At 39.0% G+C, this 24,959-nt stretch overlaps 2 protein-coding genes across 4 annotated transcripts in view; both read right to left on the bottom strand.

Annotated features, from left to right (window-relative positions):
* The window catches only part of fam13a (family with sequence similarity 13 member A), an 87,972-nt gene extending 83,490 nt beyond the window's left edge, over window positions 1–4,482 (bottom strand). The window contains exon 1 of one of the 3 annotated variants that reach the window (XM_053622003.1): window positions 4,227–4,482. In XM_053622003.1, coding sequence (XP_053477978.1) covers window positions 4,227–4,253 — 27 coding nt within the window. In that variant the 5' untranslated portion in view covers window positions 4,254–4,482. Of the gene's footprint in view, window positions 1–2,510; window positions 2,847–4,226 lie in introns of those variants that run through there. The other 2 variants (XM_053622002.1, XM_053622005.1) reach the window with 2 other exon arrangements.
* Window positions 4,483–6,800: 2,318 nt separating this feature from the next.
* Window positions 6,801–24,959, bottom strand: part of zgc:154142 (uncharacterized protein LOC555481 homolog) — a 51,947-nt gene continuing 33,788 nt past the window's right edge. Inside the window, exons 11-25 of the mRNA XM_053622019.1 lie at window positions 24,443–24,628; window positions 21,683–21,792; window positions 19,628–19,728; window positions 18,315–18,592; window positions 16,121–16,284; window positions 14,197–14,380; window positions 12,990–13,208; window positions 11,975–12,115; window positions 11,648–11,866; window positions 11,227–11,406; window positions 10,450–10,562; window positions 10,263–10,357; window positions 8,321–8,601; window positions 8,035–8,195; window positions 6,801–7,402 (exon numbers count right to left, since the gene is read on the bottom strand). Coding sequence (XP_053477994.1) covers window positions 7,205–7,402; window positions 8,035–8,195; window positions 8,321–8,601; window positions 10,263–10,357; window positions 10,450–10,562; window positions 11,227–11,406; window positions 11,648–11,866; window positions 11,975–12,115; window positions 12,990–13,208; window positions 14,197–14,380; window positions 16,121–16,284; window positions 18,315–18,592; window positions 19,628–19,728; window positions 21,683–21,792; window positions 24,443–24,628 — 2,630 coding nt within the window. The 3' untranslated portion in view covers window positions 6,801–7,204. The remainder of the gene's footprint in view (window positions 7,403–8,034; window positions 8,196–8,320; window positions 8,602–10,262; window positions 10,358–10,449; window positions 10,563–11,226; window positions 11,407–11,647; window positions 11,867–11,974; window positions 12,116–12,989; window positions 13,209–14,196; window positions 14,381–16,120; window positions 16,285–18,314; window positions 18,593–19,627; window positions 19,729–21,682; window positions 21,793–24,442; window positions 24,629–24,959) is intronic.

Genomic DNA, 24,959 nt, shown 5'->3' on the forward strand with positions numbered 1-24,959 from the left:
AGCAGGGACTTATCACACAGAAAAGACAGCTGACAGAGCTTTTATGGACAGAGTAGTCAAGCTGTTTGTAAATATTCTCTATGGGGAAGCCTGAATTTTTATTAATATCACCTGCGCAAAACAGAGGTCTGTGCAAACGATCGTGCAGGTAGAACAATGAACAATTCTGGGTAGAACAGGCTTGGTTAGGAAGCATTAAGTGAACTACTGAAGCAAGAAAAGGTCAGGTACTTACAATTGTTGCCACTTTATTGTATTCACTTACACTTACATCATGTACACCAGCCATATACAGGTGCACTTTTTTTTGTATACAATTACTGACTGTAGCCCTTCTGTAGATATTCATAAATGGTCAACTCCTCTTTACCAGATTAATTAATGGAAAGGGATGACTACTGACCAGACACAATCGGTCGGTCGGTTGTTGTCAGTGTACTGTTAAACATTTACATAAAACACTCGAGGAGCACTGGTATAGAAAAATAATCAGTGATGTGGCCCAATGCAAAAATGCAGCAATTTGCCAATTTTTTAAATTTAGAAATAAATAAAATAGTTTAATGTTATGGAACATGCCTTCACTAGCGTCTAATTTATTCTCTTTCTTTAAGTTAATAAGGGGAAAAAAACGGATGTGACGGAGAAACCTCAAAGCACAATGTTCTCTGTTACAAAGCTCTGACACTGGAGACTCCTTCCCAAAATGTTAAAATCTTAAATATCTTAAAGAAAACATCAGTTTATCAATGATTATACATTTTACTTTGTTACGCATCAGCACATCCACCATGGATGGGACACCGGTCCATCACAGGGCACCATACACACACACACACACACACACACACACACTCATGCACGCATTCAGTCACACTTATGGGCAATTTAAAGTATTCAGTTCACCTATAAGCCTTCAAAAAGCCTTCCATGACGCATCGTGAAGGTATAATTAAGTTTGCATCATTACAATCACCTTGGTCAAGGTTTAATCCCACATTCAGTAACTCCTTCAATTCCGAGCTATGAGGCTTAAACCATATTATTCTTCAACTTCTATAAATGATTCTCACTGATCCTGGAAGTTTAAGGAGTTAAGGTAAGACCTACAGTACACCACTAAAGCTAGCACTGATGTGTTCATTAACGCTTCCATCAGAATCTAGCAGTCAGGATTAGCTGATCATCGTAGGGATTCCCAAGACAATAGGAATGTCTATCAAAAAGCTAAAAGAGAGAGATACAATATTGCATATACAATACAATACACATAACATTAAACACTAGATTTATACCAGAATGCTAATTTATATTCACACACCGAGGTGGTTTTTTTATTCACTGCAGCAGTGTCCTAATAAATGCATAACTGACTCACGAAATACTGTTTGGTCGACTCTAGGAAACTATCCACTCACTGGCCATCTCCTTGACAATGCTCTTTAATTACTAATGGCACTTTGTCCATTGTTTCTGATAGCAGTGTCGATTGCTCTCCCGTTCCTCACCCACCTGCTGTGAAAACTCAAACGTCCTTTACCAGCTGCTCCTGACATGCCTGATCTCTCAGACTGAGCTGACTCACACAGATGACCGTGTCTTAATCATATTCCCCACAAACAGCAAAGTGCATTATGGGTCTTCTGTACCCACTAGAGCAGGGGTTATCAATCTTAACTTTTCGCAGCCAAGGATGCCTTTCAGTGTATAAAAAAAAGTCAATGGAACCCTCTAATGAACTATTTGAATAATAAGTACATTCCCAGACAATTCCATTTCCTAGAACTATTCAAATTGCCGCTATTTTTAGGTTGACGGATATTGAGTACGATCCCTATGATGACCAACCTGAATTGTATCCTAAACCTGACTGAGTACCAGATCCTGACACTGACAATGACGATGACGACCCATTGACATCCATTTCATGTCTATTGTAGATATGCATTTGACCATGACGACTCTCATTTCACTCTAAAATAAGCTTGCTTGACTACAGGATACTTTATATCCGCAAAAACAGTCTTAGCGCCTTCATTATGTCTGTATGATGGATTCAGTTGAACCGTGAAAGGATTCTGAAGTTCTGATGTATTCACAGCATTGTAATTTCTCTGTTAATTTTAGTTATCATATTTTGTAATGATAAAATGGGGGAAATGTGAGGGAAATTACTAATTTTTACCTTGTAATAGTTTTGTTCTTGTTCTGTTTCATTCTCATCAGAGGATAACACCTAAGAAGGCCATGTCATGTCACTTAGATCAGTACAGAATGTTTATCTGCATGCAGAGACGCAAACATGTTCTTCTGCACATCTTCTAAGATCCTAAAACAAAGCCTGTTTGAACTGCCTCAAACAGCTTCTTATCCGTACAGAGAAGTGTGTCATGCTCTGTGTTTCATATATGTAGTAGTGGTTCAGCACAAGCACTTCAGAGCGCTCTCATTATTCTATCCTGCTTTATTCTATCCTGTATTAACCATCTTTCTGTAATAAACCTTTTTACCTTCAGAGGACGAGTCTGCGAGTGTTGTCTAATTTCCATGACAATTTGGCGTCTCCTGGCTGGGCTGCGCGAGTCTTTTCAGCTTTTCTGGACAACAAGTAAACCGGAGGTCGCCCGTGGAAAAGTTTCACCCTGAAGTCGTGTTGATGCGAAGGCAGTTTGTCCTTTGTTATGCAGAGCGAAAGACTGATGCAGACTTACCACTGACGGGTAGGAATCATCAAGAATTTAGAATTAGAATTAGAATTTTATGAAGTCATTGTGTATTGCTGTCTGTGTGGAAGGGAGTCAATGATTTAGAATTAGAATTTTATGAAGTCATTGTGTATTGCTGTCTGTATGGAAGGGAGGTCAATGATATAAGAAATGTGTGTATTACATTGAGAGAAGTATTACATGGAGCGGTTTCTTATAAGAAGTTCCAGGAACTTCGCCTCTGTGACGGCAGAGATATTAGTGTTTCTTAGATCACAGCTACAAAACTAATATATATACCGACGGGTATATATAGAGAGAGAGATATAATAATGGTAAAAATATTTGCTAATGGAAAGAGTCTGGTTCGAACAATAAATAAGTAAAGAGAGTACTTATTAAGAAGCACAAGAGACGCAGTATTTTTGTGGAGGGTTATCATCAAGTGGGATGTCCCATTGATTCATTCCATCATATCAGCGGTACATGATACGTTCGGCAAATTTAATGCACAAGTAAATTTTCCTGAGATAAAAAAAAATGAATCATTTCCCTCACACCAGATGGTGGTGAATTCAAACCCCAGGACTGCCAGAGAACTATAGTCGCACCCTACAGCTGGCTCTTGACTGCGCAACTCTGTCCTTGGATTTGATTCTGTCTGAAAAGCTGGATTTATTCCCAATCTTCAGTCTTTGCTTTGATGATCTGAATATAAGGCTTTGTTTTATCTGGGATTCTGTGCAGATGGAGTCAATACCCACAGTTCTCCACTCTGCATGACTGGCAACAAGCCTCAGCATGCGCTTTCTTTCTTTTTTTTTTCCATTCTCAATTTCCTTGCCTCTTTCTGTGTGGGCTGAGGAGCAACTGTTGGAGCGCGTGTTGGGGCTCAGAAGACCACCAGCAACAGCTGTACTAGAGAGAACATGATCATGCCTCCATAATGGGCTTTAACCACCTAACACAGGACAGCTTTACTACCAAACTTCCTTACTTTCTTTCTCCTTGAACACACAATGACTGGATGTTTGGATTGCATGTTTTAAGAGATCTGCATGGCCTTTTCTCTCACATCTACAGAAGACCACTTAAAACTACCAGGAGAGAAAGAGAAATGTGTAGTTTTTAGCTTTAACTGGGACGTGTAAGAGTGCAAAAGCTGGCGTGTCCTAATGGATGCAAGAGAAGCCTTTAAGCAGAGGCCATGCGGAAAAACTGACCACTGTGAGCAAACTGTCTTTGCCCAAAGTCATGTCTAGGATGACAGCCAAGAAAAGTACAGATACACAAATACACTCACACAAGCACACACGGGCATGGACACACAGACACAGAGATGCACACTGCATGACTGGCTCTGTTGCTCTTTATCAACTTTTTCCTCTTAAGAAAACCATCACGTCTTTCGAAACTTTTTCCCCAAAAGCCTCTCTTGATCTTAAAAGTCTGTCTCAGTCTTTAAATATCTGTCTCTCTGCCTTAAAAGGAGCCTCCGGCCTGGTGTTTTTCCATACTTACACAAATGGTGAGTGCTCCTGCCCCCATTCTCTCACTTCTTCTACGTGGTGGCTTTAAAGCACGAAGGATGATTTCCTTAAATCCACCCCCTCCTCCTCATGCAGGTCCTAGAAACATTCCAGAACAAAGCCCAAAGCCAAGAACCATGAACTCAATCCATCCGTCGTCCATTTGTAGTCTAGTGCGGAAGTCTAACAAAGTCTGGATTGAGTCAGAGACAGAAGGGAGTCCCTCAAGTCAGCCTCCTTCTCTGTCTGAAAACCTCTACACGGATTAGAGCCTCCTCTTGAACTGAAATCTGAGCCCTGCACTCCAGTTGGTTGGCTAGATGAGTCATGTGACCAACAGGCTGAATCTTTGAGTGTGTCTTTGCCTGGGGGTGAAGTGCTGAAGACGCAACATGTGCCTTTATTCACTTCCTCCATTCACAATTCGTAGTGCTGGGGTTCACTAACCCCCTGAACCTCCTTATATACTCCAACTATTATTTCGTTTTAAGCAATATACAGCATAGCGTCATGTTTATCTCTTAGAGGCACTTAAAAGGGATAGCTTATCATATTTAATATTATTCTTGAACTTTCTATTATCAGAATATCAGGAAATTCCAAAAATATTGTACAGTTATTTTCCAAGGGCTGTTTAAATTGCATTTACAGTAGATTCAAGTTGACATTTCTGTTTGTTTTACACTAGCTGTGCTTTAAATTGGGCTATACCACAGTGCTGTTGAATTCTTGAATCTGATTGGCCAGAAGGTGTTGATTAACTGTCTACAGCTTCAGCTCGGAAAGTAGTTCTGACTGCACGCCAACTCACAGGTTTATATAAATGCACTCGTTCTAATGTGCTATCTTTTCTATAGTAAGAGGGACACTACACATACATGGATTTTAAATCACTTTTCTATGGGGAGATTTATGGAAGGAGTCTCCAGTGTCAGCACTTTTTTTTTTTTTAACAATCAGTAGTAAACCTAAAATCTGCAGGACAGTAGAGTTTGCATTTTCTCAGTAACATGACAAGCTGCATTTGTTTGTGTTAGAAACTTCAGTAGAGAAAAAAAGAGACTCTGGTGAGGGAGCAGCTGTTAGGTGCTGTAAAGTAAGTGTTAACAGGAACTAATTTGATTCACAGATGTCAGACAAGGTTAAATGTGACTGTAAATGCATGCATATTATGTCGTGTCAATCTATAAATATTGGCAAATTGCTGCCATATAAGGAGAATAAAACCCTTCAGCAACATCGCATCACACAAGTCCATATCATACCACCTTGCTATTGAATTTTTTCTACATCAGTATACCTTATTGTGTTTCATTCCTAACGTATTTTGGATTACGGACAGTATTGGATCAGTGGTTAAGGTTTTGAGCTAGTGATTGAAAGGTTGTGAGTTTCTATTTCAGGACTGCCAGAGAACCGGTACCAAACCATTGAACAAATAACCCTGAACTTCATTTTATTCTGTTGGAGCAGCAGGTTTTTAATGCATGTTGTGCATTGGAATAATGCCACACTTCCTGTTTGTGTGCCGTTGTTGTTGCAAGTTAATTAATTGCACCGCCATGGGAACATCATTTAAAATATCGAACATTCTTTCACAGTTTAGCATCCTGGATTGATATCATACTGACAAAATTTGGTTTGAGGAGTAAAAGTTTCATACCTATCTAAATGGCTTCCTAACTTCCTGTTATGCAGAGTTAAAGGATGTGATGGTGAAATTATTTGGCTAAAGGAGACACACGTGACTACTAAATTTGGTGCGTGTTGGTGAAACTGGATGCTCATAATTAAGTAAAATGTTAAAGGGGTGCTAGTGATCCAAGCATGCCAAGCACCGCAAAAATGGGCAATGCTGAAAATTAATAAACAGTGGTTAGCACGTTCGCCTCACACCTCCAGGATCGGGGGTTCGATTCCCGCCGCGGCCCTGTGTGTGCGGAGTTTGCATGTTCTCCCCGTGGACTGCTCCCCAGTCCAAAGACCTGCATGGTAGGCTGATTGGCACGTCCAAAGTGTCCGTAGTGTATGAATGGGTGTGTGAATATGTATGTGATTGTGCCCTGCGATGGATTGGCACCCTGTCCAGGGTGTACCCCGCCTTGTGCCCGATGCTCCCTGGAATAGGATCCAGATTTCCCCGTGACCCTGAAAGGATAAAGCGGTATAGAAGATGGATGGATGGATGGATCCCTGGTTCTTGGACCCTAAATATAACAAGTATAACATTGCTTATTGCATTGCTTGATGCTTATTCCAAAATACCTTGCAGTATATTGATAACACACAGCTGAAGACCCAATGTTTACAGTTTAAAAGATTGGCTTGCATTATTTTTCAACTAAATTATTTCGATTTATTTGGATAAATCTAAATTGGATCAATTTATTTGGATAAATAACAGCAGGAATGTAAACATATGAAAATGAGCGGTTATTTTATTTTTCCTGAAGCGTTATGCTTCTATTGTTGACATGTTTTGACATATTTTGACATGATGGCAAACTGTCCGTTAATTAGAATAAGTAATAGCATAATAATTCCATAGAATGACCTGTATATGCATGAGGAAGAACTTCACAGAATGAGGTTTAGAACCATTTAAGAGAACTTGATATACTGATGATATTACTGAATCATATAAACTATAATAGTATACAGATTATTATATGAGGCTTTTTGGTTGTGTGTGAGAAAAATTTTACATTAGCAACTTTAGCCTGTTAAATTTGGTCAGTTAATCTACTTACATTGACTCTCGTTAAACTCAGCATCATGACTTGATTGACTAAATAAACCACCGTACTGAGATTGTAATAACATCTCCATCTTTCTTTCTGTGTCTAGTTGGTTCTTGGTTCCACCCCCAGCGTCCACTAAGGACTTGTTGTAAAGAAAATGCAAAAAATAAAGGTGAGATTAAAGGCGAGAAAGTCATGGAGAGTCTATTTCAGGTATTCTTGCTCAGATTTAAGCAGCTGGAGTGTTTTCATAGACGTATCGCTTGACGTTGTCTTCTATCCAGTGGTTGAAGGCTGAGACTCGAGTGAACACGGATGGCTTTTTGTCCACAACGCAGCCACGAGGATCGAAGCTCACCACGCCGTGCACCTCCCAAAGGGAGCCAGTGTCAGCTGATTTGCACACGAATGGCCCACCTGAGTCACCCTAATCCAGGAGAACGGGAGAGATGGATTCGTGTTAAACAAAATGACAAAGAAATAAAAAAGAAAAGCACAATATGTGATTCAAACCTTATGTACCTCTGATGCTCATTACCTAGTGTGTAAGTAATAATTTGTGGAATGTCATTAAAACAAAAGGCCATAATTTGGACCCATTAGTTTAATTAGATGGCCACATGGCATCATTCGGGGTTTTATATAACACAGTGCAATTATGAGTAACAGTGAGAGCTTATGTAACTGCACAGGGCCCCATGAGACTCAGCCTGACTGTCAACCATTTGTATTTTACAGCCTCAGGTATTACATCAGTGCTATGAAGCCTACGCCATTTCTATAGTGATAGTGCAGGATTTCTTGGATATATTGAAAGATGACTGAAATAGAACAGCTCCAAACACTGTGCTGTATTTTTGTTTTATACTTTTATTTAAAAAATACATTTCTATGCAGAAATGATTCGGAAACATTTGCTTATAATATACGTAGTAATATGTTTAGCATTTTTAGTAGTGAAGTATTTAAAACCAGTAATTACTAACTCAGCAGAAGTTGTAAACTGCACTAGACCGAGACATATTGCACATATTCATTTCCTCTCGTTCGCTCACATACCTGACAGGCAGATTTAAGCTCATCGGGCGACTCGTAGCCGGCGCAGACCATAGAAGGCCGCACACTGTCCCACCAGTAGTTTGGTTTGCTGCACGTCTCGTAGGAGACAATAGGAAGAGGAGCCTGGTTCAGCTTCTTAGCCACTACAGGAACTGTACTGCCTGTAAGACAAATATGCCAAATTAAAAGCTACTGACTGATATAAATGTAATTTTTGGAAGCGTTATTCCTTTTACAATAATAATTAAGTACAATTTAGTTTCTGAGAAGATTGCTTCTTCCTGACCTTTTTCATCTCCCCATCCAGTGACATAGCAGAAGTGGCCAGTAGGCATTAGGGACTCAGGTTTAGGCAGACACACAGGGCTGATCTCTCGTGTCATGGACACGGGCTTGGCCAGTCGCACCAGGGCAATGTCATTGGCGAGGTCATTGATCTGGGGGTAGACGAAATCCTTGTGTGAGATGATAGCGACCACAGGAACGCACACCTCTGTGGGGCCGTCCATACTGGAGTTTATGTGGTGTTTCCCAAAACACATCTGCCATGAATTAGGAACTGAGATTCTGAAGAGGACAGATAAAGAGAACAAGATTTCAGATGGACAAGTTGATGGAAAAAGGAACAGATTGATGGGTGGGTTAATTGAATGAATGGATAAATGGATGGGTGGATGGATGAGGGATCATTTGTTAGGTGCATGGATGATTGGTGAGTTGATGGATGGATGGATGCATGTGTGCATGAGATGATACGCCACGCCTACTTAGATCAAAAGATGTAGGCTATTTGACGGTACCTCGAATAGCGAAGGCTACAGCAGGGGGAAGAGCTTTCTCTTATAGAGCCCCACATTTATGGAACAGTCTTCCAATTAGTGTTCGGGACTCAGACACAGTCTCAGTGTTTAAGGCTAGGCTGAAAAATGTATTTGTTTGCTCAAGCCTACCCTGACTAGACTTTCTGTTACACTAAGCACATTCCTAATAATCTTTTCTCTCCCTCTCTCCTTCTGTCGAGCCACACATGATTTTATGGAGATACTAGAGATCCTGATCCTTTCTGCTCTCCGGACCTGCCTGATCCGTTTCAGATGTCCTACCTCTGGATGGAGCTCTCATCTATTCCAATTCCAGATTGCTGGGACTACGGCTGCTTCTAAGGCCAAACAGACTTCATATGAATCCATAATTAACTTTTTCACACTATCTGTTGTTACCCAGATGAGGACGGGTTCCCTTCTGTGTCTGGTTCCTCTCAAGGTTTCTTCCTCTTAACATCTTAGGGAGTTTTTCCTTGCCACCGTCGCCACCAGCTTGCTCAATTGGAATAAATTTGCGCTTTTAATATCTGTATACCGTGTTTATATATTTCTGTAAAGCTGCTTTGAGACAATGTCTATTGTAAAAAGCACTATACAAATAAAATTGAATTGAATTGAATTGAATGACAGACTGGTGGAAAAAGATGGACCGATACGTTGGTTGATGAATGGATGGACAGGTAGATTGACAGGGTGAAGGATGGATGGATGGAATTGATGGTGGAATAATGGATGAATAGGCTTTAGGAAGAATTACTGCATGGCTGGATGGATGGATGGATGGATGGATGGATGGATAAATGGATGGATGAGTCATCCAGTTGGTGGAAAAAAGATGGATAGATACGTTGGTTAATGAATGGATGGATGGATGATTGATGGGGTTATAGGTGAATGGGTTGGTGGATGGATGGATGGATGGATGAGTCGCTCTTTTGGTGGGAAAAGATGGATAGATACGTTGGTTGATGAATGGTTGGGTAGGTAGATTGACAGAGTGGTGGATGTATGTATGGATGCTTGGATGGATGAATGGATGGATGGGGTCATGAGAGAATGGGTTAGTGGATGGATGGACTTGATGGTGGAATAATGGGTGCATAGTCTTGTAGAAAGATTAATGCATGGTTGATGGATGTATGCATGCATGGCTGGATGGATACATGGATAGGTTGGTGGATGGATGGATAGATGGATGGATGGATGATGGATGGATGATAGATGAGCTAAAAGATAGATGGATATGGTGGAAGATGAATAAATGGATAATTTGATCGAAGGGGTGATAGAAGACAGTTGTCGGATGTATGGATGCTATATTTGTGGCATGATTACATTCATGATACCCTTTAGGGCATTGTGCTGCATATGTAAGTGTGTCTGTGTGTGTGTGTGTTTTCTTACTGTGAAAAACAGTGGGCAGCAGTCAGGACCCATTCCTCATGGATCAATGAGCCACCACACACATGTTGGAAAGGCATAAAAGGAAGCTGTTTGACCTGATGGAGGCACAAAACACATCCATTATTGTCAGTAAGAGCTAACCAACAGTGACGAGTAACCGTGTCTTGTGCTCATCCTTCCTTCTCACCTGCATAGACACTTGCCATGGCCAAGAATGAGGTTTAGCCTCCATTCCATTCACAACCCTCATTACAAGTGTAACTGGAGCCACTGCAGGAGTCCCACATTCAGCAGGCCAGTCTGTGAGGAGAGAAAATAACCTTAGAACATCTAACATTTTTGACATCTGGACTCAAGACAACCTTGCGAGACATTGCACATTCAGACTGGCAAGCTATGCTCAAATAAAATTGCATGGTCTTCAACTAAACCTGAGCAAATTCCAATACCAGGAAATTGTTTAACAATATATGTTGTCTTTTACACGATATGTTTAGTTTAATTCCTAAATAAACTCTTACTAAATCTTTTATTCCACAGCAATGCTAACAAGTTATTATTCATTTAAAAACACCATAATGCACTTATTATACATTTACAGTTACATTTAATGGTGTGCCACATCCTCAATACAAGTTAATTCCTGTTTTCACTGCCGTTATAGTGGATTTTAACAGCCATATGCTGTACTATATATATATATATATATATATATATATATATATAAATGTTAGTCACTATAAACATTATAGTCTCTCTCTCTCTTGAGGTTAATAAGACAAAAAACCTGCAGGTTGTTGTGTTACCAAGAAACCCCAAAGCGTGAAGTCATTTGTCCTGATGACTTTCCCATGCGCTTTACCTCTGACTGTTACAAAGTGCTGACACTGGAGACTCCTTCCATAAATGAGAGCTGTTGTTATTGAAAATAAATCGACGAAACTATCTAAAAGTTACTACTCACCAATCTTCACGTCATCCCACGGGTTGGGTGGCAGCGGTGGCAGGGTGGGAAACACACTCGGATCAGTGGTCCAGTAACCACGGAAACCCTTCTCTTGGCGTGCGTCATTGGTGAGGAAGCGCACAGTGGCTTTGTCTCCAGCGACGGCCAGCTTGGGTAGTGCAAATCCACAGAACTGGCCTAGGCGGGGAAGCATTCCCAAAACAAGGATTAAAGGACTTTAAATCAGGTTTTGACCAGCAGATGGTGCTATAACATTGCTAAAGGTGAGTCAAAAGGTCATTTTCTAGCTAGTGTGACAGGTTTCTGCTGTGGAAATATAAACAGAAAGATGGACACGGAAAGATAACTATGCTTTCTGAACTTCCTGTCCGAGGGAATTTTGTTCTTTTGATATTCACAATCGTGCTTCTGCTCTAACCTTGCGACTTCCCAGCTGCATCAAACACCTCCACGAAGTCCATACACTTGCCCAGGACGTTAACTGCTTGCAGCTCAAAGTGTGTGAAGATGATGTGGAGGCTCTTGGCTGACGGACTGGAGATGCTCCATGTGCAGACAGTTTGCTTCGGATAGTTATTGGGCCAGTTTGGTGAGACTAGCTCCCCCTGCTGTCCGGTGAACTCTCCACCACAGCCAACTATATCCATACAGATACGGAGACAGAGGATAAGGCAGAATTAATGTTGTATATGTTTGTCTTGTATACATGGATTACATTAACATGTTCAGCATGTGTGTGACTCACTGTTGATATCAGTCGGGTTCACGGCTTTCCATGTGGCGCTGAAGCCGGTGTCAACCACTCTGGTATTGGAGGAGAAAAGGACGGTCAGCGCATCACCGGCAGAAACCACGTCTGCTGGAGGATATGCACTGCAGTGTGTTCCTGAAGGAGAAAACAAAGCAAGTGTACATTGACAGTTTCATGAGTAGTTCCATTGTGGCATTTAAGTGTACTTTAAGTGATATTTAATGCACATTTAATTGTACTTTTTGAACTGTATATAATGATGGTATTTATTTAAAGTGTGGCCATAAAATTAATAGCGTAATATACACAAGTTAATCCATCCATCCATTTTCTGTCCCGTTTATCCTACACAGGGTGTCGCGAGGAGCCTGGGGCCTGTCCCAGGGGACTCGGGGCACAAGGCGGGGGACACCCTGGATGGGGTGCCAACCCATTGCAGGGCCCAATCACACGCTACGTATAATTTAGAGATGCCAGTCAGCCTACAACGCATGTCTTTGGACTGGGGGAGAAAACCGGAGTAAACGGAGGAAACCCCCGAAGCACGGGAAGAACATGCACACTCCACACACACAGGGAGTGGATCAAACCCCCAAGGTGCGAGCTTAACGTGCTAACAACTAAGCCACCATGCCCCCTACACAAGTTAATATTAGTTAATAATATATTTTTTTAAAATTAGAAAATAAATAATTCATTATCATTTTTTACAAACTAACAATCATCTCAGCAGTGCTGTATTAAGAACCTGCTGTATGAATTCATATTTTTTTATTCATTTTCAATTATGTTGTGACTTTTTGATCTTATTTTTAATATTATATATATAATATATAGTTATGAATGTTGGCTGTATATTTGCAGTAGTACTGTAACTTATGTAATTGGACATATAGCTGTTTACATCATTTTTTGCCTCTTATATCTTATATCTAATATTTCCTTACAGAAATCTCGTTGACGCATTTATAATAAATGAACATTCGGAGTTCTCCGACGCCCCACATACCCAGAGGGCTGAGGTGGTCCGAGATGGAGACGCTGTCGCTGATGCACATCTGGCTCTCCTCTAGTGAGAACGATTCGAAGTGAAGGTGCACGCGTTTGCCTGAGGGTACACGGATGTTCCAGCGGCACTGGGCACCGTTCTCATAAGTCTCAGGGTGATTCATTGAGGCCAACACACCTGCAGTGCCAGTCTGGTCCATCAGCCCACCACAACCAGAAGCTGTAAAACAACAGCAATAAGAAAGAGAGAAACCGGGTAATTAAAGGGAGAAACTACAGTATAACGCAACAGAAAAAAACTTTATTTAATCCACAGTATTGTTGAATTTGTGATTCTGGTTGGTCAGAAGGTGGTGATTAGTTTGCTATAACAGCAGCTCTGACAGTCATTCTATTACAAATCACATGTTCATGTACTAGTTTGTTGTTGGAATGAAGATGGGGGAAATGCCCCGATAATGGGCATTCCAACCTGTACCTTTGACATATGAACACATGATACACTTAAAGTCATGAGAACACTTGCGAGGCAACCAAGAATTATGGACACAGAGCCCAAGCTAGCTAATGGCTCCCAATTTAGCTAGCTAAATATTTTATATGGATAAAAAAAAGACACCGTGGAGATGTTTTTATTTAACAATAATATTGTAATATTATTTTAAAAGTTTAATAATACAGTTTTCATTCAGATGTGTTGTTAAATTACTAACATATGAATTCAAGAGCACTTAGCAAGACTGTACAACACATGAGAGTGGGTCCCCTGCTGAAAAACAACAACAATAGAAACCCTCATAGAATTGGTCTTAATGGTTATAATGGGAATTGTATTGGTTTTTAATTCAAACTGTAAGGGTCCCCCTGCCTTGTGCCCGATGCTTCCTGGTATAGGCTCCAGGTTCCCCCGTGACCCTGAAAACGAGTAAGCGGTTGAAGATGGATGGATGGATGGATGTAAGGGTCCCTGTGGGTCTCTACTGGTAATTTATTGCCTTCTATTGCAGGGATGTTGTATCTAGTGGATACCATTAAGGACTAATAATGGTAAAGGTTTTAATGGTTAGTTGATGTTTTGTAATGGTATTTGTAGTGGAAACCATTTGAATTTCTGTGATGGTTTCTATTGTTCTTTTCAGCATGATCGTTTGTATGAAATTTGCTCTAAAGTGTAGAGAATATATCATTCGTCTGCAATGCTAACATACAGGTGAGGTGGTAGATATCCTTGCGTATAATGTTCTCGATCCAGGACGTGTAGGCAGACGAGCGAGTGAACACACTGGGCTTTTTGTTCATGATGCAGCCGACCGGCCCGAAGCTGGTGATACCGTGGATTTCCCAGGGGGCCGAGGGGTTGTCCTGACACACCAGGGGACCACCTGAGTCTCCCTGTGAATTACAGATAATCAGATTATACAATACATTTAATAATCACCTCCAGTATGTGTCTGGTCTCTGGTGTACAGTGTGTAGCATCACTAATCCCCAGTGTGCACTGTAAGTGTTAATTCAACAAGGATGAACACACAAGCGATCGTCACGTCAGCACAATATTTCGATTTGGCAAATCAACACCTAGGTTCTCGCTGACAGTCCTGTGGTTTTGATACTGAGTCAGTTTTTATCATCAAATATAGTCAAAACTTTATATTTTGTAGATTTTTCACAAACAGTATGTTCAGTCGCATGATTAGTTAATGTCATATCTAGAACTCATTTTTGGAAAAAGAAAAAAAAAAATACTAAACAGAACGTTATTACCAAGGTTTAAAAATCCAGATGGGATTTCATTTCCACTTTCCAGTAATTCAGAAATCAGAAAATGAAAATGCAGTATTTCTAGATTACCCTTTGTAAAAAAATTTTTAAAAAAAAATAAATTAAAAAAACGTTCCTTTATTTAAAAAAAATATTCCACACCATACACACTTTTAAAAAGCATTTAACATTTTAGTTATTGTTTAATTTAAAGCACTTACTCATAGCATTTTATTATTTTTTTATTGTGAAATTCTTTTATTTCTTTTATTGTTATTTTTTTATTAAATATATATATATATATATATATATATATATATATATATATATATATATATATATATATATATATTATAGGGTTTTTTTTTAAATATTTTATGTATATTTACATTTTTTAAAATATATTTTATGTATATTTATTTTCATATTTACTTATATTTTCACTTCATCTTTTATTTTATCCTGTGCATTCTATTTTATTGTTAAATATAATTGTATTGTATATAGATATAATTATATGTAATGATACATTTTATCATTACATTTTTACTGCTTGATTGTATTGCGAGCTATCATATATATATATATATATATATATATATATATATATATATATATATATATATATATATATATTGTACTTATTATTATTATTATTATTATTATTTATTTTAAATAGACTTTCTCTTTCTATACAGACGCACAGCAAAGCTTTTGTCATGTTCTCAGTGTATATAGTTAAACAAGAGTCTTTAAGCAAGAGGCTGTAAAATCAATCAGAATGAAAATATTGTACTACATACAGTGCATTTGTAAGAATCAGTACCATTGTACTGAAGGGTCATTACCTTCAAACATGTACATTTAGTTAAAGAAGTAAATAGCTTTTAACAATGAATACCTTGTATTTAGGTTGTTGTTTTTTTTTGTAAGAGAGAATGTGTAAGTGAACTGAGAAATGTTTGTAACTTGTGTTCTATTATTGGAAATAATCTAGATCAAATTGGAAAATGCCTTAATCTTGATTACTCTAAAGTACATGTAGCATACAACATACAGTATATTGCACTTTTTACCTACAGGGTTAAAATTTGTGCATCTGCTTGTAATAAAGCACTCACGGACTTTAGGATTTACTGTAAAAGTGACTAGTTATTAACAGTTAATGCTGGTGGAACACTAGTCTGAGATTTTTCCTAATGTAATTGCCATCCAGTATTTTGTGTTTTAGAAGTAGCGCTAATAAACGTTATATTGAATTTTTATATAAGTAATGTTTTCTAACTTAGTGTATTAAAGGGAATGAAAAGGTAAAATGTTGGATTGCCATTTGCTGCTGCATCTCCTGCAGACTCCAGTGTGGATACACACCTGACACACAGACTTCAGCTCGTCGGGGAGAGTGTATCCACAGCAGATCATCGACGGTTTGACCTGGAACCACCAGTAGTCCATGCGTTTGCACGTATCAAAAGGAACCACAGGAAGAGCGACCTGGTTCAGAGACTCTGCCACTTTAGGAGCCATCGAGTTGCCTGAGGGCAAAACAAATGTGTTTTAGACAGTATGAACTGTAAAATATAAATGGAATGTTATACAGTTTATACACATTTAATAATAACCATACCTCAATTTCCTAAACATTTAATAATAAACATCATTTGAATCACTTATAGCTAGCAACCGGTTGGAATAATATAACTGCCTAACTTTTTGCCAAGGTGTTGCTAAGTGGTTGCTTTAGAATTCCAGGTGGTTGCTATGGTGCTGCTAGGTGGTTGACAGGGTGTTGCTTGGTGGTTGCTGTGGTAGTTGAGGTTGATGCTAGAGTGTTGCTAAAATAAAGCAGTTCTTAACATTTCTTATTTGACTAAACATTTAATAATAAGAATTTTTGAATCACTTCACACTAACAACCAATTTCAATAACATAACAACCACTTAGCAACCACCTATCAACCACCTGGAATACCATAGCAACAACATTTTGCCAGGGTGTTGCTGAGTGGTTGCTCTGGTATTCCAGGTGGTTAGGATGGTGTTGCTAGGTGGTTGCTATGGGTTTGCTTGGTGGTTGTTGCTAGAGTGTTGCTAAAATAAAGCCATTTCTAACATTTTTAATAATAAACATTTGACTCACTTATAACCAGCAACCAGTTGGAACACCATAACAACCACCTAGCAACCATCTAGCAATCACCTGGAATACCATAGTAACCACTGAGCAACATCCTAGCAATCTGCTGGAATGTCATAACAACAATGTCTTGCCAGGATTTTGCTAAGTGTTTGCTCTGATATTCCAGGTGGTTACTATGGTGTTGCTAGGTAGTTGCTAGGGTATTGCTTGGCGCTTGCTGTGGTAATTGAGGTTGTTGTTAGAGTGCCATTTCTAACAATTTTTTTTTTAAAATTTCCTAAACATTTAATAATAAACATCTTTTGATTCACTTAGATCTATTTCTTGGTAAGCTTGTACATAACATGTCCTGCAACAACATTTTTACATTTAATTATACAACACCTTGCAGAAGTATTCACCCCCTCTAAACTTTTCCACATTTTTTAGTGTTATGTCCTTGAACTACAATTTACTTAACATCCACCAGGCAGCTACCTGGAATACAATGGCGACCACTTAGCAACACCCTAGCAATCAGCTGGAATACCCGAGAAACCGTCTAACGTTGTGCTAAGGTGTTGCTAAGTGGTTGCTATGGTATTGCGGGTGGTTGCTAAGATGTTGTTAGGTTGTTGCTAAGTGGCTGCTATTGTAGTCACTAAAATAAAGCTATTTCTAACAAGTCTTGAGTGCCACAAAACTTATGAATTTAATTATACAGTGTCTTGCATAAGTATTCACCCCCCTTGAACATTTCCACATTTTGTAGTATGCAGTATCTGGAACTGAAATTGACTTGATCAGGATTATGTCATGAATCTACACAAACTAATCCATGATATAGAAGTGCGGTGAAAAAAATCCATTTGAAATTTCAACTTGTCAATTTCAAATAAACTTTGTAAAAGCTGTGATTGCAAAGGTATTCACGCCCATTGCTATGATTAGTTTTGGTGTCAAATAATAAATCACATCAGAAGTCAAATAATTAGGTGAATGGATTTGTTCCTGGAAGGCCTTCTCTAAATGTTAAACTAAAAATCAGTGACCAGGTAAAGAGAGCATTAATCACAGAAACAACCAAGACAGTAACAAGTCCCTGCATTTTTTGTGACTATATATTATGTCCATAGACAGACATCTATTCTACAGCCCACAGAAGGAACGGTATGTCAGCTGTGTGACTTTACCTCACTCTGAAAATGATGCAATCAGCTATGTAAAGATTTATCAGCTCAAATGCATTAACACTTGATAACCAGCGGATGGCACTGCAGTCCTTTCAGAAATCATATACACGGGCCAGCTAAAGAAAGGAAATACTCTGCTCTATGATCATATGATGACATATGAATAAATATCAATTCAATTCAGATTTGTGCTGAGTCCAGTCCTTCATTTGCAGTCACACTGTGTTAGCATTAGCATAAACCCAGCATAAACCTGTTTCATCTCCCCAGCCTGTAGCGTAGCATTTCTTTCCTCCTGGAAGCATCTCCTTGACTGAGGGCATGCAGGCGAAGTCGATGTGTTCGCTAGGGGTGACCTCTCCGTCCAGGCGCACCAGGGCGATGTCAAACTCCACACTGGGCACTGTGGGATACTTGAAGCTCTCGTGGCGATAAATGCCTAGAACGCTGTAGCACTGCTCGCCTGGCTCTGACTGGGTCAGGTTGTGTTTGCCCAAGCACATCTGCCATCTCTGCATCTCATCTGCGTACCTGGAGAGAGATATGCATTGTCATATACACACTCTTGCATGCATGTACACACATATAGTTGCACTGTCTTCCATCCATCTATCCATTTTCTATACTGCTTATCCTACTGGGTCACGGGGATCTATGGAGCCTATCCCAGGGAGCCTGGGGCACAAGGCGGGGTACACCCTGGACAGGGTGCCAATCCATCGCAGGACACACACACACAAACATATTCACACACCCATTCATATACTATGGACAATTTGGAGATGCCAACCACGCATGTCTTTGGACTCGGGGAGGAAACCGGAGTACCCAGAGGAAACCCCCGCAGCACACGGAGAACATGCAAACTCCACACACACAGGGCAGCGGCGGGAATCGAACCCCTGACCCTGGAGGTGTGAGGCTAACGTGCTTCCATAAATGTTAAATCTCCACACAGAAAACATCTCCATATCAGCCATATATTCCATATATTCCTCTTTGTAAAATAACAATATATTGAAAAATATGTTTGCTTATCATTAGACTTCCATAGATTCCATAGCGCCATACTTCCTGTGTATTAGCTGTTACTATAGAAACATTGGTATATTAGTATAACACTAAAAGTTTCTGAATTGAAATACAGCCAGCACTACTGTTAGATCTGCTGTTATAGAATATGAATCAACACTTTTTGACCAATCAGACCAAAATACTTTAGCTAACTGCTAGCTACATCATTTAAAGTACTACCACATCACTACTGGTAAATGTAGTTATGAAAATGTGTGATTAACAGCCATACTAGCGATACTACCGCTCCACTCTGTTCACAGTGAGCTAGGCTAACACACGGACAAGCAAGCAACTTTTGTACACTGTCAACTTTTCAGTTTTTTGCACCATTAGCTATCTTGCTTGCACATGCTATTACTGCTTTTAGCATCACATAAACACTTCTGTTTGAATTGGTCTAAGGTGAACTGGAGGCTGTAAGGTTCAACGCTCTACACTGAAAATGGCTACCAGGTGGCTAACGGGCAAAATTTTATTTATTAGCGATACCTGATGAAGCAGTGTGCGGCAGTCAAAACCCAATTCTTATGGATGAGAGTGCCACCACATGTGTGGAAAAACGCAGGCGTGGGAAAGGATTCGGGCCAAACCTTTAAACAAACAAACACATCGCATCATTCAGATATAATATATAATATATAAAAGGTTGTATTAGCACAGCTGCCTTTTTAAACTAACAGCAGCTACGGGATGCTATTAGAAGTGAATGGTTCACATGCATGATTATTTATGGTGAATAAATTATTGATATTTTCTCACAGCACTGGAGTGAGATAAGTTAGAGACTGAAGCCTGATGGAGAATGGAGAATGTAATAATAATGAATATCTTACTCCGGTGGGGCGACTTAACTACTACACATGCTCTTGAGAATTAGTTATTTGATGTGATGATGACTCATGGCTAATTATTCATTTTAACCGGGGTGATAAGACGGATCTTAAAATATCATTTTAGATTTTTTTTTTTTTTTTTTAACAGACATGCTGCCTCAGGTGCTCTTTTGTTCAATGCTGTCTCACTGATATATCAGTGTGTGCATAATTCATAGTTACCCAGTATATCTTATGTACAATTACGATCATAAAATCGACCGACAAAATATTAGTAATTTAAGAAATAATAAAAATAAGAGGGATCATAAAAATGGCATGTTGTTGTTTATTTAGTTCTGCCCTGAATAAACTATTTCACATAACAGATGTTTACATATAATCCACAAGTCACAATACTAACTGAATTTACACAAATGAACCAGTTCAAAAGTTTACGTACGCTCGATTATTAATACCGTGTGTCGTTACCTGGATGATCATCGACTGTGTTTATGTTTTGTGAGAGTTGTTCATGAGTCCCTTGTTTGTCCTGAGCAGTTAAACTGCCCACTGCTCTTCAGAAAAATCCTCCAGAAGAATCCTCCAGATTCTTTGCTTTTCCAGCACCTTCTGCATCTTTGACCCCTTTCCAACAGTCAGTATATGATGTTCAGATCCATCTTTTCACACTGAGGATAACTGAGGGACTCGTACAGGACTATTACAAAAGGTGCAAACGTTCACTGATGCTCAAGAAGGCAACACGATAGATTAAGAGTTGGGGGTGTGTAAACTTTTGAACAGGATGATCGATGTAAATTGTTATTCTTTTGTCCTCTGGGAAACTTCTGAAGGGCAGTACTTTTGTCTAAATCTCTTTAAACAAAATAATAACTTGACAAACATCAGTCATTTTGTTCCTTCTTGTTAGTTATTCTCAGATGTAATTTATCTATAAAACAATTTCTGTTTAAACAAACACTATATTCTGGACTTAAAAATGAAAACTAATGAAAAAAATTGTGTTGTTGTTGTTGTTGTTAGTAGTGGTAGTAATTTACTTGGAAGTTAAGAAAAATCATCTGTATTTTCTATTTTTGTTTAATTACAAATAACCGTATAGTCAATCGATCACATTTATATATAAAGGACATTTACAAACAACCGCGAGTTGACCAAAGTGCTGTACAAAAACAAGCATAACCAATAAGGAAACATTAACATAATGCAGGCCACAAGCATAACAAAACAAAAACAAAAACAACAACAACAACAAAACAGAAAGTAATAGAAATAAAACACACACAAGGGGTTCATGGCAAGTTAAAAGCCAGTGAAAATAAATGAGTTTTAAGGATGGATTTAAAAACTGAAAGAGCTGACACTGCTCTAATGGATACCGGTTGTTCCAGAGCCTAGGTCCGGAATATGCTTTGATCTGGACCTGGGGACAGAAAGCAGTCCAAGATCCCCAGATCTAAGCGATCTGGATGGAAAGTTTCCAGGAAATAACAGTAAGTAACATTCTGCTTTAATGGAAATCTGCTCCCTTACAAGGTTTTCTCACATCATTGATGTTATGTTGTATCTTAAATCTGCTAAATAATCACTCCACTACACTAGTCACTCCAGCGTATTTGTGTTTGGTATCACAGTGTCTCTGAGACATGTGCAGAGGAAGTGTGAGGTGTATGTGGGCAGGGTTGTGTGTGAAGACTTTTGGCTGTACCTGCATGGACACTTGCCAGGGCCAGGAGTGAGGTTTGGCCTGTTCGCCATTCACTATGCGAGCGTTCACCACGGGGGGGACCTTCGGCCTTCCGCACGTCTCCGGCCAGTCTGTAGGAGAGCGGTGAGGAGAACGCATGGGGTAAATATTAGATTTCAGGGTTGCTTTTTCCTCAGTAGACTGTCATATAATCATAATTGATTACATGAGAGAACTGTGTTATAAAAGGCACAGTATTGTTATTGTGGATATAATATTATTATTCACATTATGTCACATTAGTAAAGCATCGTAAAATAGTTGTATTGTAATGTGAGGCTGCTGTTTTATTCTCTCCTATAGTTTGGCAACAGTTTATTATATCAATATATCATAATATTATTATATCAATATTTCTGATATGGTAATGAATGACATCACACTTTTTAACTATTTAATGTGGTGGGTATTACATCCTCGAGGCAAGCTAGTTCCTGTTGTCACTTATTTTAGAGCAACTATAAAACATTTGATTCCTCACTAGTTGATATTGATAAGATTTTTTTTTTTTTTAATGCAGCTTATCTTGTTACTGAAAAAACAGAGAGCACATAGTCCTCCATCCTGAAGATTTCCCATGGTGGAAAACTTAAGCGCTGACACTGGGGACTCCTTCCCTAAATGTTCAACACCCCCCCCACCCCCCCCCCCCAACCCTTTTATTATTAGCTTTAGATTGTGTGCAAAATTCCCTGTGAAATAGCTGTTACTATAGCAACAACAACACATTCGTTTAGAATAAATGCATAGAAAATTATAATCAGTCAACATGTTCGGACCAATCAGATTCCAGAATTCAACATCGCTGTGCTATAGATTGTGATAAATGGTAAGGCACTTATTATGATAAAAAATATATATATATTGTTCCATAAGAGTGACATAATCACACATCTAAAACAGTGATGATCAATTTGCTAAGGTTTTGGCCAAACTCAGATCATTTATGTTGTACGTTTATTTAATCACTTAAAACAGAATGAGGTGGGAATCTGGGATCCTTTTTTCTTACAAAGAGCTTTTCTCAAGGTAGCTTTCATTCTTTCTAAGTGATTTAACCTGAAACTGAACTTCAGGTCCATTCGCATACTAAATAGCCTACTGCTAAATGGGGGGAAAAAAGAAAAAAGAAAAATCATTATAGAAACACAGATAAATCACTAAGTCTTTTTCGCTGCACTAACAGCACTAAAGACTATCTGGATTGTATTTTACAGCACTGTGTGTGGATTGCAGCCTGCATTTAGAATGTCCTGCAGCTGTTTCTGGAGCTGAAACGCACAAAACAAAGCAAATTGTTCTATTTTTTTCTGAAATTATTTTTCAAGTATTTGCCAAAGATGCCATTTTCCTCATGGTGACCAGACAAAAGGCCAAAACTGACATATATCCTTATCACATTTTGACCTATTAAGGGTTAAAAACATGGCTACATGCACACACACACACACACACACACACATACACACACTCTATGAATGCACTTATGACAAACCCTAACCTTCACCCCAACACACACACACATTCACACATTACAGACAATTTGGAAATGCCCAACAGGCAACAACGCATGTCTTCAGACTGGGGGAGGAAACTGGGCTACCCAGAGAAAAGCAGAAACATGGAGAGGACATGAAAACTCCACGCACACGGCGCATAGGGAATCGAACCCACAACCCCGGAGGTGTGAGGTAAATGTGCTAATCACTAACGACCCCTAACTATCCTACCACTAACTATGGGAACATGAGGAAGAAATAATAAACACGCACACACACATGCACACACACACACACACACACACACACACACACACTCTCATTAAGTCAACAAGGCCACCTGAGACCATGCAAAACAGCTGCTGAATCCCTGCAGGGCTAAACTCAGCATTGTGCAGAGGACCCGCCCTTTTCCAGACTGGATGTTGTTTTGCTGAGGGGAGTCTTGACCTTAGATGAGCTTGAGTTGGTACACTCATGTGAATGAACTTATAAAATGTTAATGAGTACAATGCTGTTTACATAAGTACTTTTTTTTTTTTAATTAAAACTCACACAAAGGAATAGTTTAAACATAAATCTTCAAGGGTTTAAATAATGCAAACTGTTTTGTTTTTAAAATTTTGAAATCAAAGTTATTTACATCTATAATGCAGGATGTATAGGAAACATGGCCTTTTTTTTTAACATAATAATGCTCCAAACACACGCCTCATCTTTTCTTTATCTTTACCTTTTTGTTCACGGATAAATGATGCAACAACCTGTAACTCAGCAAGAAACAACTCATAAGCTCATTCTCATGTTACACATGGCCTCTTAACACTATGTATATGTACAAAAGTGTCATTCCTGAGTAAATCGCACTTTTTATACAAATACCTTCAAATTAAAACTGGAGACTCCTTCCGTACATGTTGAATAAACATCTCCTCACAGAAAACTATGCTTTTGTGCTATTATCAACAATTACGTTTCTCTTTGTTAAATAAAAGCACATCGTTTATTATTAGTATTACGATTATTTAGAAAGACCACCAAACAAGTGGTTACTATAGAAAAGATTTCATATTAAAACGAACACATTAATAAAAGCCTGTGATTTGAACTACAGCTAGCGCTACTGTCAAAAATATAGTGTAGAAAATGAATCAACACCTTCTGACCAGTCAGATTTCCTGCATAAAAGGCATCAGTGTGAATGAAACAGTATCAGACATACCGATAGGGATGTCGTCCCATGGGTTTGGTGGTACAGGCGCTTCAGTGGGAGCAGGAAGTGTGGGATCGGTGCTCCAGTACGCTCTGAATCCTTTCTCCTCCTGGAAGAAGTCAGTATGGAAACGCATCACCAGCACGTTTCCTGTCGTCTTGATCACTGGGGGGAGTTTGTCCCCACAGTAAGGACCTGTAATGGCATGAACATGCACATCAATGAGAAAATTTATCGGATGAGGATTTTAAACAGAGATACGTACTGTAAAGGTTTTCGCCTTAGTTACGCAATGTAGAAATAAGTAATTATAAATATAATAATTATCACGCTTCTTTTGTTCCTTCTGTTCCTTTTATACTTGCTCTAATGTTTATAATAATTCAGTCTTAGTAAAAAGTGGCCCTTCATAGGATATTTTCCCGTGTATATGTCTTGTTTTGTCTCTTTTACCTTTGCCTGTGTATTATTTTGTCTTATTTACCTGTTGTTTCGTCTAGTTTCGAAGTCTTAAGGCTTTTAAATG

Source organism: Ictalurus furcatus, chromosome 3, assembly GCF_023375685.1.
Source record: "Ictalurus furcatus strain D&B chromosome 3, Billie_1.0, whole genome shotgun sequence".
NCBI lineage: Eukaryota > Metazoa > Chordata > Actinopteri > Siluriformes > Ictaluridae > Ictalurus > Ictalurus furcatus.